Source organism: Sphaeramia orbicularis, chromosome 14, assembly GCF_902148855.1.
Source record: "Sphaeramia orbicularis chromosome 14, fSphaOr1.1, whole genome shotgun sequence".
NCBI lineage: Eukaryota > Metazoa > Chordata > Actinopteri > Kurtiformes > Apogonidae > Sphaeramia > Sphaeramia orbicularis.
In genome coordinates, this window is record NC_043970.1 from 29,373,688 (window position 1) to 29,387,737 (window position 14,050).

Here is a 14,050-nt window from a genome sequence, read left to right on the forward strand (position 1 = left end):
AAGTGGACTCAGCCTATGTCCTGACAAAGATGACACAGTCGAACAGATTTTTTTTTTCACCTGGAGCCAAACTGGACACTTATCAGATGATAATAAAAGTTTTTAGTAAGTTTCTTTGAAAACACCTGACTTAACATTAGATCCTCAGGACTTATGTTGAAATCTGAAGTTTGCGTCAGGATCACTTCATTAAAAATACTATGTATGCACATTTTCTTTGATACTCTCAAAATCTACCCAAGTTTTGTCCTGCTGATAAATAAAAATACAGACTACTACTAATTTTACTACACAACTACATATACTTAGTAATTACAAAAAGGTAACTTGTGTTTCTGTAGCTCTTCCTGAGACCCAGGAAAGTAAATATTTTGGCTTTTTTGAGATAATTAAATAATTGTCTTGATTGGAAAAAGCATAATGTAATAACTTTTTAGATACATTTTTTTTATTTTTTTAAATAGAATGTCCTTTGCATTGAACAGGACTTTTTTTTTTCTAAGTAAAACTGTGAAACTCATCCCCTACAAAGGACAAAAATGCATTGCTGGGTCTCAGCAGGATATTCATTCTTGCTTAATCCTCACTGATATTTATGCAAACTCTTCCATAAACACAACTGGACACTGTGAAAAGCAACATTGTCAATTTTCTTCACTGGATTTGGGCTTTAATTTGCCCATGATATTACAGTGTCCCTCCTGTATGAGTGTTTACAGATCACATGCACTAAGATTTTGATTTTTGTCAATAATATACAGTACATATGAACTATGAACTAACTGTACAAAAAACCACAGTCTGAATAAAACAAGTTGACTTCAAAGACTTTCTTAAGCCATTTCTAATACAGTGAATATAAAATGCAAAGTTTGTCCTGTTTGGCATGCTATTGTGTATTCTCTAATAATATTAATAACACTACATGTTCATATCTTGTGTGTAGGATGTAATTGTGAATAAGCAGATTTGTCCACTATTAGGCTTTTTTTTTCTTTGCTTTTATCATTTCATTATATATTTTATTCTTTGTTTTTTTATTTTACATTTTTTGTTCTACGAGTACTTTGCTATTTTTTATTACTATCATCAAGTATGTCATGTAGGACCAGGGGGATGGGAGGGTGAGGGGATGTGAAGAATGGGACATGCTTAATGCCTCTGAAATTGAATATCCAAATGTTCAATGCAACTTAAATCTGCAACAAAAAATGATAAATATGTAAAAAAATAAAATAAAAAATAAAAATGCAAACCAGTCCTTTAAACTGTGGTTGAATTGTGGTTATGAAAAGGGTTTAAATAATGTGTGTGTATTGTAATATGCATTTTAAATCTTCCTAAAAGGCAGTAGTTTCTTCATTTAAGGAGTATTTTAACATGCAAATGAAAGCTAACTTTTATTTTTCCGAAACCGAAGATCTCTCCATTTTGTATTTCAGGTACTGTAAAAACAATGACAACAATAAGACCTTTTTAAAAACAAGACTTGAGTTTTATTTTACAGTATCTGTCTTGAAAACACTGAACAAAGGCCAGTTGTAATAATGTAACAGACATTAAATACATTTTGTTGAACTCAGTAAAAACAAAAACAGACAAATGCTAACAATCATCTTCACAATAAATTTTCATTTTACAGTACAGGCAGTTATGGCATTCAGATGAGTCTAATGCATATTTCTATTGGCTTGTTAATGAAGGCAAACACTTGGATTTCAAATGAGTTAAGACTACAAACTGAATGAAGGCAAACATGTAACAGCCCAAATCAGTTTCAATGATATTTCAATACAGACAGACTGAGAACTAAACTGTTTACTGCATCATATACAAACACTTCCTTGTTCTGCTGCCGTTTCAGTATTAGAAGTTTCTTTCTCACACATACACACACACGCTCACACAGACACACACTCACCTATTACACAACACAAGAGTTTGATCTCTAAAATCGCTCACCATATTCACAACATTTTAAACTGCGCCGGACACATTCTGACCTCACAATAATCTCTTTTTAAACAAAACGAAATTCACAAACTTCAAATACGTACAAAAAACACAATACTTTACACAAATGTAGAAAACTAACTCATATAGTAAACAAATTACAGGAGCTGTTCTGTCTGCATTTCTACACAAATATCAAAATTTCTGCATCTTTTATTTCCAGGTTTCCTCTGTCTTGCTGGTGCCATTTATACTGAATCTAAATCTGAGTCACATTACATTGAAACACATTCAGGTAGTTGCTTTACATGTCATTTACAGTCGCGGAAAAAATTATTAGACCATCAAAAGTCATCAAAAACACTGGTTATGCAATCAAGTACTAACTCCTGTGTGTATCATGTGACTAAAACAGACAGAAAAGAAAACACGGAATGCCTAAAAGCACTGTTTTTGTCAGTACAATGCCATAGCTATTGATGGAAGAATTTAAGGGATTTTAGTTATGAATAAAACATGGAAAATGTCTAGATATCAGTTCTTAAATTAAACTCTTATGAGATATGTTTGTTGTTATCATTATATTTGTCCAAACAAATGTACCTTTCCTTGTACCAGGCATTAAAATGACCAAGAAATTGAAGAAAACAAGGGTGGTCTAATAATTTTTTTCCGCGACTGTAAATGTAGAGCGGTAACTGGTATCTGCTTTGTGTCCGTGTCAGCAGTCTGCCACAACATGGAAACATTTAGTGCAGCACTGCAACATCTATAAATGGTGGTTTTTTTAAACCAGTAAACAGCTTTACTGTTTGTCACTGTGATGAATAACACTGTTCATTCTGTTTACATTCATGGTGAAGTCTGAAATGTTCTTGGGCTAAAGAACAACATATTTCTACATGTAATCTTGTGGTTTATTTAGAGACACTCCATGGACTTCTGTTAAAATACATTATACTCAACACCACTGATTACAATCTTTCTGCAACTTCATGTTTTCAGTTTTACTAATTCAGTTACAGCTTTAATATAAGTACATTTTGGAGTCATTTGTTTTAAAGGCACTGAGTTACTCACCACATCCTGGGTGAGTGGGATTCATTCATTGTAGGGTTTAGTACCAGCTCATCAACCCAAATCTATTGAGGACAAGTTTTACACTATATGGTTACAGTATTTTCTAAGAAGCTGCTGTCAGATTGTCCGACATATAGAACATGTTGTCTCCACGTGCCTCACAGTAACTAGTAGAAGAGTCCTCAGATTGAAACTACACTGGCCTGAAACAAAAACAAGACACTGTTGAACACACAGTCAGGCTAATAAAAGTTAGTGTTATTTATTCATGTAAGACTGTGTTGTTACCTTTCCTCACCGCGGTCCTCCTCAACCCAGGCCACTATCTTTCCTTCCCACCCAGGAACAACTGCTCCATCCAGGAACACCTACACACACACAAAAAAAAAAAAAACATATCACTGCTACAGTATAGAGTAGAGTTTCCATTCAGACTAATGTGAAGTGCACTTAGTATCACTGATTATCTGGCTTTCACTTACCTCTTCCTTCACTGTGCCAAACTCAGGGTCTAAAGCCTTAAAATGGTATCTGTAGTTTCCTCCTCGATCCACAGCTGCCTTAACATCTTTAAGAGTCACCTCACCCAATCTGTGCAAGAAAAAAATCAATAGTTTCTTTAGAACTGTCATCTCTTTTTTGTGTTTTAAATTTTCTGCTTTCTACTTTTCAGTATTAGAATCTTGAAGCCATTTCCTTTTACCTTTAATCTCATATCTTTCTGTTCTTGTTTTAGCTCATTCTTATATTTTGTTGTTATTCTTTTACTGAATTAGAACTAGAATTTAAGTTTTACTGTTTATTGAGATTCAGTTTTATTGTGTTTACCACTATTATTTGCTGTATAACGGTAAATTAAGCTTATACCTTTTTTTTAATTCAAATTAACTGAATACATAATGGTTATTTTTTGTATTACACTACCCTATAACCCACTGGCTTCAGGTATGGCTAAATTTACTTTTACTCTTCCTTTTAAAAGCACCTTGCAGATGAACTAAGTAAAAAAAAAAAAACACATTAACAACAAACTAGCATGCTGACCCGTGGGGATCCACAAGTTCTAGATGTGGTAGTTTTTATGCTGTTGTGTATTCATGCATGCTGTACCAAATTTGTCCGGCAGTCACTGCGAAAGTGTTCTGGCCATAGCAATGTGATTGTAAGGCTATTGTATTCCAAAATTATTAATATCTCCCAAAATGTTGGTCCTATCAACTTGCTGTTTTCGCTAGTCTCTTCCTTGACCAACAATACATAAGTATACCAAACTGAAGCAATCAGCTCTTTGCGGATTTTGTGTGAATCCCTGGACACACACACACACACATACACACACACACACACGGACACACAGAGAGGTCACTTGGCTTTTATAATATAGAAGATAAACCTACCTCTTGGGTATGTTGATCATAGAAGGTGTAGGGGATTTTCCAGTGAAATAAAGGAATTTAGTGGAAGCTGAAGAACTGCCATGGGGTTTACAAACTTCTGTAAATGAAAACAGAGAAATTTTTGTCAAAATAGGAAGAACAGGAAGGTAGATAGGAGGCACGGGGTGAAATAACTTACTGGTGCTGGGCCAGGAATCAGAGTCTGAGAGTGGACCTTTGCGTCGTGGTGATTTCCCCCTTCCCTGGAGAATAAGGATATGCTTTGAATTTAGACAATACTCTCCCCACAACAAGAAAGCATTTCTCTATAACCTGTAATGATTTTTATAGATTTTTGCATATTTCTTTTCAATAGTTATGAACATCTTTAACAGAGTAGTCTCTAGTGATTGATTATTCGACAGGACATAGGTGATCCACAAAGTGTTTCTAAACATTAAGAGTTTCTTCTTTTTTTCCCAGATGAGACCAAATATTCTCTTTTTTCTAACCACAATGAATGTTTTTTTCAACCCAAGGAATTTTCATGACTAAATATATACCCGGTATGAATGTACAACATGCAGTCTGTCTATGAGGGATGCTATTCCCTGCTCCAGAGTGTCCAGTGTGTGATGCTGTGGGTCATGGTCTCTGAAGTTGTTCCTTAAACTCCTAAGTGAGTCTCTGAGAAGCTGGACCTCATCTGCCTGCTAAGAGAGCACACACAGAAAAAATATGTCAGATACAAAAAGCTTATTTTATAGAAACAGCTAACTGTTTCTGAAAAACAATGAGGTGTTCTGAGATTTTTTCATGCAGCTTAGCAACGTAAAGAGGTACATTATTAACCAAAAGTGTATTAAGGTTGGATGGAAAATATCAAACATTTTTTCAGTTATTTTTCAGAAACAAGTTGATGACAAGCAAACAGAATGATGAGTAGAATGATTGACAGGTTGCTGTAACTCCACGGTTTATATGCAGGGAAGAAAAAATCTGTTGACAAATTAAAATAGAAACAATGACAGAAACAGCTGCACAAACAGAACTAATTCAGTCTACTTACAGAGGAGGTTGGACTTCCAGAGTAAGAATATCCATTGTTTTCTGTGGGAATCTGAAAGAGAAACAAAAACAAAGTCCAGTGCGGAACGGTGTAATGTAAATCCTCTGAATTCATGACTGCCTGAAGCACACCGATTATGAAACCTTAGTTTTTACATGACATAAAAAGAGCTACTGCTTAGTTGTGTGGTTAAGATTGCAGAGTTTTGTTAAATTTCACTTCCTTTATTCTCTCTCTGCACTTGTTTCCTGTTAAACTAACTATGGTATATAAAAAAAGGCTCTAAAAATAATGAACAAAAAATAAGAGATTTGAGAGGATTTTACCTGCTGCAGATCTCTATTCATCAGGTCCTGCAGCACTGTGTTTTTATGTTCCAGCTCTCTTTGCAATTCACTCTGCCGAAAAGACACATCAATCATTAGCCAAACAGCACAAAAACGTATCTGAAATGTTCTTTTAGAACTCTACCATACTTGCTGCTTTTGGCTTTCTTCAAGCTTCTGTTTGAGTTGCTGCAGTAGTCTGTCCTTCTGTGCAATGTCCTTCTGTATTAAGAGAAACTAGAAAGGTGGGATTGATTAATGAGTACATAATGTTAACAGACTCAAAATTGGTGTTTAAAATGTAGCTAGAAAAAATAAAGAAGTTTCAGTATAAAAATAGTGGCAGTATAACATTACCTTGCATTCGCCCCACTGTCTGTTACATTCTTCTAGCTTCCACTGCAGTTCTGCCTACAAGTAACAAAATACAGAATTATTTTTTAGATAATTTACATTCATTTGTATTAAATTTGAGGTTTGTTGAAATTTTTACTTTGACATGCTTCTCAGATAAGACATTATTAAGTATCAAGACAATTCATACATTCTGGTTGTTGAGTTCATCTTTCGTCATGCTGGCTCGAAGCAGTTCTTGCTTCATCTGAAGTATCGATGCCTCCTGAGTACACAGCCTTTGCTGCTGGGCCTCCTGCACATTCAGTAGAAACCACCCTTTCAATACCTGTATATACCAGTAATATTTCTACAGACTCGAGTCATTAGTAAGATAATTCGCAGCAGAGCTGCCTTTGTTACCTTCACTCCTTGTAGGTTTCTCATCTCCTGTTTACAGCGCAGCAGCTCTCGCTAAAGCAAACAGTAGACAGTACAGGCTCAATTAAATATTGATTGGATGTGCATTTCACAGGCAACATGACAACTTTATGTTTTATCTCAACAAGAAACTGAAAATATCAAAAGGAAATAAATGATAGTTATTTACCTTCAGTTCACGAGCCTCTTCCATACTTTGATCCAAACGACTGCGAATGACTACCTGAAAGGCAAACAAGGGAGAAGGAGGGTCAGACTGGGGGAAACTGATACTTGTGTCGCCACCTGACACACATGAGCTTGCACGCACACACACCTACACACACACACACACACACACACACACACACACACACACACACACACACACACACACACACACACACACACACACACAAAGCCATGCTTAAGAAACAGAAACATGATCTGCTCTCAACACAAAGAGCTGGTGAAACAGAGCAAAGCAGGAGAGTGGTGCAGGAGACAGAGAGAACACAGGACATAAAAGGAAAGGCACTCTATGATATCAAGAATAAAACTCAAAATAAATTCAGAGAGTACCACTTGTTGGTCAGCATTGCCTGGTTCCAAAGTCAACGACACATCCTGCTCATCCTCAGGCAATGAACCGTTCAGCAGCAGGGCCTTAAAATGGAAAAAGTAACATGTGACACCAGATTGTACTTTGGAGTAAAGCAGTAGTAGTAAGTGAAGCAGTACTTTAAACTTGTAAGTCACATGATACAAATAGTGTGCATGTGTACTGTAAATCATCAATGCACCATTCATGCATTTAAAAATCATGGGCCAAGACTATAATAATTAGATCTTTTGTAGAAGTCTTCTCAAAAAGTATTTTAAAAAAGTCCTCATATACTTATTTATCTTCATTGCATTGTTGTGTTGCTTTATGTTAACAATTGTAATGACAAGAAGCTTGTACTGCAATCTTGCACAAAATGTGCTATATAAATAAAATGTGGCTTAATTTTTTTACCAGATTTTCACAAGTCTATTATAATTGTTAAGGCCTATTAAAGTAAAAAACATTATTATCACAAATAAAACCGGTTCAAACGGTTATGTATTTTATTTATTAATTTATTTTTTGTATTTTCCTTATAGACTCCCACTTCTTGAAAAATTAGAAAACACATCTCTTCACAGAATATGACTTCTTCATAAGGATAAATGATCATACTAACTTGAATATTAACGTCAATAGAGGAATACATCAGAATTGAACTTATGATGAATATGCATGTACCTGTAAGGCAGACACCATTTTTCGTGTCTCTTCCACCTCCTTCTCTAAAATTTCACTGACTGAATCCTCCCATGTTGTCTCTGCTCGAACATGAGTTGACTCCCCTGCAGGCACATACACGTCCACATACAAGAAGCAGATGTAAACCTGTTGGATATTCAGTCTTAAGGTTACAGTTCTAATGTTTGCAGCTGGGAGTCCTCACCGGTGCTGTCATGGTTTTGGTGGTCATCCTGTTGTCTTTCTGAGTGGCTGCTGGGAGCAGGTCTTGGAGACGACAGTGGACTGACGGAGCTAAGGCTCAAAACATGCATGAATCAAATTATTCCAGAGACACAAGGATGCAAGAAATATATGTTCACATTAATACTTTAAGCAAAGACCCAAGCAGGACAAAGAAAATATACCGCCTGCTACTAAACACTACTAGCAAGGTTAAATTTATTTCAGGTGCCGTAACTTTAAACCTTAATTCAGAGCAATATAGTAAGTGTGTAGGATTCTTTTTAAGATTTAATTAATCTTACAATTATTTTTTCTAAACAACCTATAGTCTAAAATTGTTTTCTCAGTATTTTCAGCTCTTGAAGAGGAGAGGGTGGAGAATCATGCAGTAAAAAGCTACATAAATTCCACATAAGTACTTTACTCCTAACCTGCCATGTAATGCCTTCTCCCTGCAAGTCAAAGCCTGCATTCAGAACTCTAAAATCACTATGTTACCATTAAAAGATAGTAATAAACTTACATATACACACAGGAATCCACAAGTGCCCATACTTACCATTTAATCTGTGTCCCTCCCATAGTGGGCTAAAGGTGGTTTAAACTCTGCCTAATATTTCCAAGGAGTGTATGTTCTAATCAGTATCACCAACCTCATGATAGTTTATGATTTTTTGCAGACACTCCACCCCTTGCCTTTAGCTATAAAGTGTTTCCAAACTAAAGCAGCAAACTGCACAGCATCTCTCTAGTGTTTTCCATGAGTGACAGCAGCATACCGTTGTTACAGCTCTTTGTTACAATAAAACTACAACATATCTCTGCACAATGTCAGTGCATATGTTTCTGTTGTTTTGTGGCCAAAGAGACAAAAATACACATTTATGCTCACAATACAACACACACTTGATACTCAAGAACAACATGATATCAAAGCAGACATGTGATGTGAAGCAGATAAAGACTGATTATTTCTGTTCTATCATCTGCCTGTGTTTTGCTCTAATGTCTTTAACTACCTCCCACACACTCATGAGAGCGCGAAGTCCTTAGATATACAACTTAAGTCACATGTTCCCTCGGGCAGCGAGACACACAAACACACACCGACAAGCAGACCACAGAATGAGATTTACTGTTTCTCAGCCATGGAAAAGTAGGTGTTAAAGATGGAAGATAGCAGAACTTAACTGCTGGCAAAAGACTGTACCACAAGCAGGAATTATTCCACTGCATAGCTATCAACAAGTTGGGGTTTGTTTTCCCCCGAACACTGAGTTGCACAGTCTGGTGGGAAACTATTCCACAGAAAAAATAACTTTTATACCTTACAGTGCTTACATTGTAATTTTACTGTTTGTCTGTGCAGCAATCCCCCAGAGTTTCTTCGGTCATTATCTACTATATATGTTTATATCAGTTAATGTCAACAAGCTGCTAGTTTTTTAAGATTTGTTTTTGGGAATTTTAATTTTAGCTGATGGTTTAAGTGGAGAGAGAAAGGAAATGAAGGGGAGGAGACAGTAGGGGAATGATGAATGACAAATGACCTCAGGTCAGAATTAAACCTGGGTTGCTGTGATAAGGGTTTAGCTTGTGGGGTCCTCTCAACCAGGTGAACTACCAGGACACTCTCTCTTAAGTAAGATTTTCATTATTTTGATTGTTCGAACTAGTGGCACAGGCCTTGACTACTTAATGACAATAGTCATGTTTTTATTACAAATCTTGCATATAAAGGACAGTACGGAAGAGGATTAGGGCCACTGGAAAAAAAAAATTTAATGAAGGTCCAATATATGTTTTTTTATTACTATTATGAGAAAAAAGTCAGAATTCTGAAATTCAAGTCAGAATTCTGGAAAAAAAAAAAGTCAGAATTCTGAGGAAAAACACTCAGTATTCTGTGAAAAAAAAAAGTCAGAATTCTGAGGAAAAAAGTCAGAATAATAATAAAAAAAAATATTGGACCTTAATTTTTATTATTTTTTCCAGTGGCCCTAATCCTCTTCCGAAGAACAGAGATATATGAATAGACAGCATGCTTATATGTTAACTTTGATTAAATGACCAGTAAGTGATTTTCCCTCAGACCATTCTAAATCTCAATTAAACAGTCATACATTGACAAAGTTCATGAAATGCAGATTACCTGTTTGGCTGAACACTGTCCTGCTCTTCTGGAGCTCCCCTCTCATACTGCTCAACTAGTGCACGCACACATATGCTCTTCTCACCATCCAAATCCCAACCACTAAGAAGGGAAGGTAAAAGATGAAGTTGTTCATGTATCCTTTTTCGCATCAAAGAAAGACATCTCTTATTTGATTACTTATGACGTTGACCAGTTTGGTGATTTGAGATTTGTCCAGCAGAGGACAGCAAAGGCTCTGTGTTTATGTGATAAACTATTAATACATCAGAGAAAGCAATTTATCATATTAAAAAGAAATATTGAAGATCTTGGGGGTGGAAAGTTTTCTTCAAGTGTTATAATTATATTTACAAAACATAATGAACCAGCATACCTGTGAATACGTGTTGATCGTGCAGGCTGGGATGCATCATGGCGCGCTGATGCCAATGCAGCAGCTGCACCTTGTGCCAGGGCAACCGTTGACAGAGGGTTGTGGCTGGCAGCGCCTCTTGTTAAGCCCCTCCCACCTCTGGAAGCAGCTCTGTGATTGGCTGAAGGTTTGAAGTGAGCGGCCAGTGCCAGAATTATCCTCATTACTGATTTCAGATTACCATCAACGATGTCTGCAGAGAAAAAGGAACATATGGTTCTTAACAATAACCTCAATCTCAATGTGGAGCACACACTGTCATTACATGGCATCCATGGTTAAGAGTTTACAATGAAAATTTTAGATGAATTACAACAGAGACAATTACACATGGATTTGTTTTTACCTCTAAGAGTGAAATCTATCATTTGTATGTGTAGATTTTTTTAGCGTTTGAGTATATTTTCTAACCACATCATATAGTCAGGAAAAGCTGAAAACACAAAAGACAATTAAAATACATGGGTTCTGATTTACTGTACTGTACCTCTTGCAGATATGTGTGGCATGCGTATGTGTCTGGAGGAAATGAACTGCAACACTTGCTCAACATTTTTCCTGCTTTCCTCTTTGTTTTGGGGAGTCACATACACTCCCTCCAACACTTCCCCAGCTGTTGAAGAGAAGAAGAGTTTAAATCGAAAGCAAAGAAGAAAAAATAATGATGTAACTTCTGGTTTTGCATGTCTGTCAGTAGTACATGCGCAAACCTCCCCGTGCAGCTAAAGTACAATGGAAACTGCATTATATTTATACATTTCCTCTGAAACAATACTCTGTAATAGCTTGAGGCCTGAGAGTATGTGATATGTATAAATGTGTTCTGGGGGTATAACAACTAGGTATGACTGCATAATAAATATCAGAAACCTGAGAAATGTGAAGAAACAATTTACTCTACACCACATAGAAGCCCAGAGGGCCTTTTAAGTTAACCTTTAACTCATTAGTCAATTGCAAGACACAACCAATATTCCAGATAAATTTGACTGTAAAAGTCTCACAGTATGGTTAAAGTCACGGTGTAATTGACAATACTACTGTGTTACAATGTCCACAATGACAATGGTATCATGATACAGTAATTTTGCAATACTCGACAAACAATTATCTGATATCATGACATCTGTGTAACTGAGGAAGAAAAAAATTAACCCCAGAGATTTTAGAGTACCAGCCTGTTTAAACCATAAACATATCAGTTGTGACATATAAGGCCCCAAATAGAAAAATTATAAACACAGTTTGATCCCTTTGGCTCTGATGTTTACTTGTTTCATAATTCTTCAGTACAATATAGTTGAAAGCCTTTCCAAAATAATATCTGTATATCTGTGTGTATTTACCAACTATCTCTATGAGTTGTGTCAGCACCACCCCATCCTGCAGATCATGTCTGAGGTCAGTGATGGGCGTCAGTCCTGATTTCCTCTTGAGCTGAGCATTCACCCAGGAAACGTACGCTGCCAGCTGCTGCTGGAATTCGGTAATCACACATACACACATCCCACAAAGCACAAACAGAGACACATAAAACAGCTTAGTTTAGACTTATTCATGTGGACCCATATAAGGATGAGAGTAATAAAAGAGTTTCTTTGTTTAGATCAGGGAGGGGTCCAGGGCCTGTTGTTCAACTGCCCGTGAAATGTCACCATAATTTTGATGGTTAGTAACAGAATTTACTAGATATCCAGCTATACAGTAATGCATTAGACATATTTTCAGTATTTCATCACTGTCAATAATAATAATGATACCACTGTATTATTGTCTAACAGAAACCCTTTAGGATCTCTCATAAAAACAATAACGATACAATTTCACTACAGTTTCCGTTCACAGCTTTAATGAAACAAATGGCTTCCAAAGGGAGAATGGAAAATGCAATGAGGCTGAAATCTCTAATCGGGTCACAGATTGTAATGGGCCACAAAATTTTGTGCAGTACGGGTCTCATCCAGTCACGTGACAGCGCGTCGTCCGGGATACGCCACAAAGAAAGAAGCGAAAGAAGCACCTCATATTAAACAAATCACCAAAAACACACCCCGGCGTTCACTGTGGGTCAGGACGTTTAAGGAATAAACATTAACACACACTATATGAAATCCTTAATAAAATTTATTACACACGTGTGTCTTCAGTTGGAGAGCTTTAACGCCTACTTCCATCCATTTGCAAATCATTTAAGTTACTTATTTTTATAGTTACATTACATTAAAGTGAACAAACTGGGCTTAAAGAGGAAAAAGTCACCGCCGTTAGTCAAACAAAAGGTCGCTTTTAATTATTTTTCCTGTGCTGGTTAAAAGGGGCTGTTTGCTCGGTTGAGTTAGCGTACCGAGCTGTTTCCGCTTATTCAATTATGACCCAAAACGAACAGTCAAATATTAGTAATGCCAAGTAAATTTTACCTCATTAAATCCCCCATGAAGCACATCATCCAGCAAACTTCCTCTTGAAAGTGAGGCAATCATCTTTTGACTCGAAGACCCATTTAAGTTAGCTAATGCTAGCTGACTAGCCTCATTGACTCTCTCTCTGTTCCCCTGAAAGAACAGACATAGCCCGTTACTAACTACTGCTGTACTCCGGCAAACGTCAACAAACCGAGACAAATGAGTTATCGGGCGACCACTACCGTTACTCAGGACAGGAGACCGGCGTCAAGTCAACCAGCAACAGTCATAACCACGACTTCCGGTTGGTGTTTTATAATTAAACGTTTACGGCACAACCGGAAACGGCATCCGTTAACGGTAGCTCCGAAAATCACACACCTTTAAGATTCAGATTTTTTCCACTTTATTTTAATGATCAGTTCTTAGAAAGCAAAAATGTAATCATTAGCACAGAACAGAATAATGCTGAAGAAACTTTTAAGCTGCTAAACAGAAAAGAACAGCTAAACCTATTTTCATTGTTCCTATAACAGTGACTACAAAGATCTACTCTAATTCTAATACATTGCAAATATAAACCATTAAACTCATTTTAGTTCAGGGGCCACATACAGCCCAATTTGCTCTAAAGTGGACCAGACCAGTAAAAAAAAAAAAAAAAAAAAGTATTATAATAACTTAAAAATAATGACATATTGCATATCCCTTAACCCTTTTCAGAGTTGTTTGGGTTTCATGCTGCTGTTAGAATTTTGTTTTCCATGTTTTCTTTAACACTTCCATTACTTTGTTACTATTAGTTTGCAAAACCATTACTTACTTAGACTTTTATAGGCCTATGCACAAATGATTGTATCTCAGGCACTCCTATTTATTCTAAGGATTTATGTATCTTAAGTTGAATGGTGATTACTTCAAACTGTTACATTTATATATTTTTGAGAAAGTGTTCAAAGAAGCAAAAAGATTAATATTAACTGACAAGACAAAATTATGCTAAACATAGCT

General features: G+C 36.3%; 1 protein-coding gene across 3 annotated transcripts; it reads right to left on the minus strand.

Moving 5' to 3' along the window:
• Window positions 1-2,743: 2,743 nt before the first annotated feature.
• Window positions 2,744-13,321, minus strand: LOC115433366 (dixin). Of its 3 annotated transcripts, none has more exons than XM_030154741.1 (21): window positions 13,055-13,321; window positions 11,984-12,113; window positions 11,125-11,250; window positions 10,599-10,830; window positions 10,223-10,324; window positions 8,051-8,145; window positions 7,846-7,949; window positions 7,140-7,223; window positions 6,748-6,801; window positions 6,561-6,611; window positions 6,349-6,453; window positions 6,162-6,215; window positions 5,955-6,026; window positions 5,805-5,876; window positions 5,479-5,529; window positions 4,973-5,122; window positions 4,609-4,672; window positions 4,431-4,527; window positions 3,516-3,624; window positions 3,322-3,401; window positions 2,744-3,236 (listed from the first exon to the last, which is right to left on the minus strand). In XM_030154741.1, the coding sequence occupies exons 1-21, from the start codon at window positions 13,115-13,117 to the stop codon at window positions 3,227-3,229; spliced, it is 1,905 nt and encodes a 634-aa protein (XP_030010601.1). In that variant the 5' UTR covers window positions 13,118-13,321; the 3' UTR covers window positions 2,744-3,226. The 3 variants fall into 3 exon arrangements, with proteins under 3 accessions (XP_030010601.1, XP_030010600.1, XP_030010599.1); XM_030154740.1 differs by having other exon boundaries at window positions 4,973-5,119; window positions 5,955-6,041; XM_030154739.1 differs by having other exon boundaries at window positions 5,955-6,041.
• Between the last annotated feature and the right edge of the window lie 729 nt (window positions 13,322-14,050).

Excerpts from the sequence above, each read along its gene's own strand:
- LOC115433366 (XM_030154739.1), bottom strand. The coding sequence starts at position 13,117 with ATGATTGCCTCACTTTCAAGAGGAAGTTTGCTGGATGATGTGCTTCAT. Across the intron at positions 6,612-6,747 it reads AAGAGGCTCGTGAACTGAAG|CGAGAGCTGCTGCGCTGTAA; the intron begins GTAAATAACTAT and ends TGTTTGCTTTAG. Across the intron at positions 5,123-5,478 it reads CTGGAAGTCCAACCTCCTCT|CAGGCAGATGAGGTCCAGCT; the intron begins GTAAGTAGACTG and ends GTGCTCTCTTAG.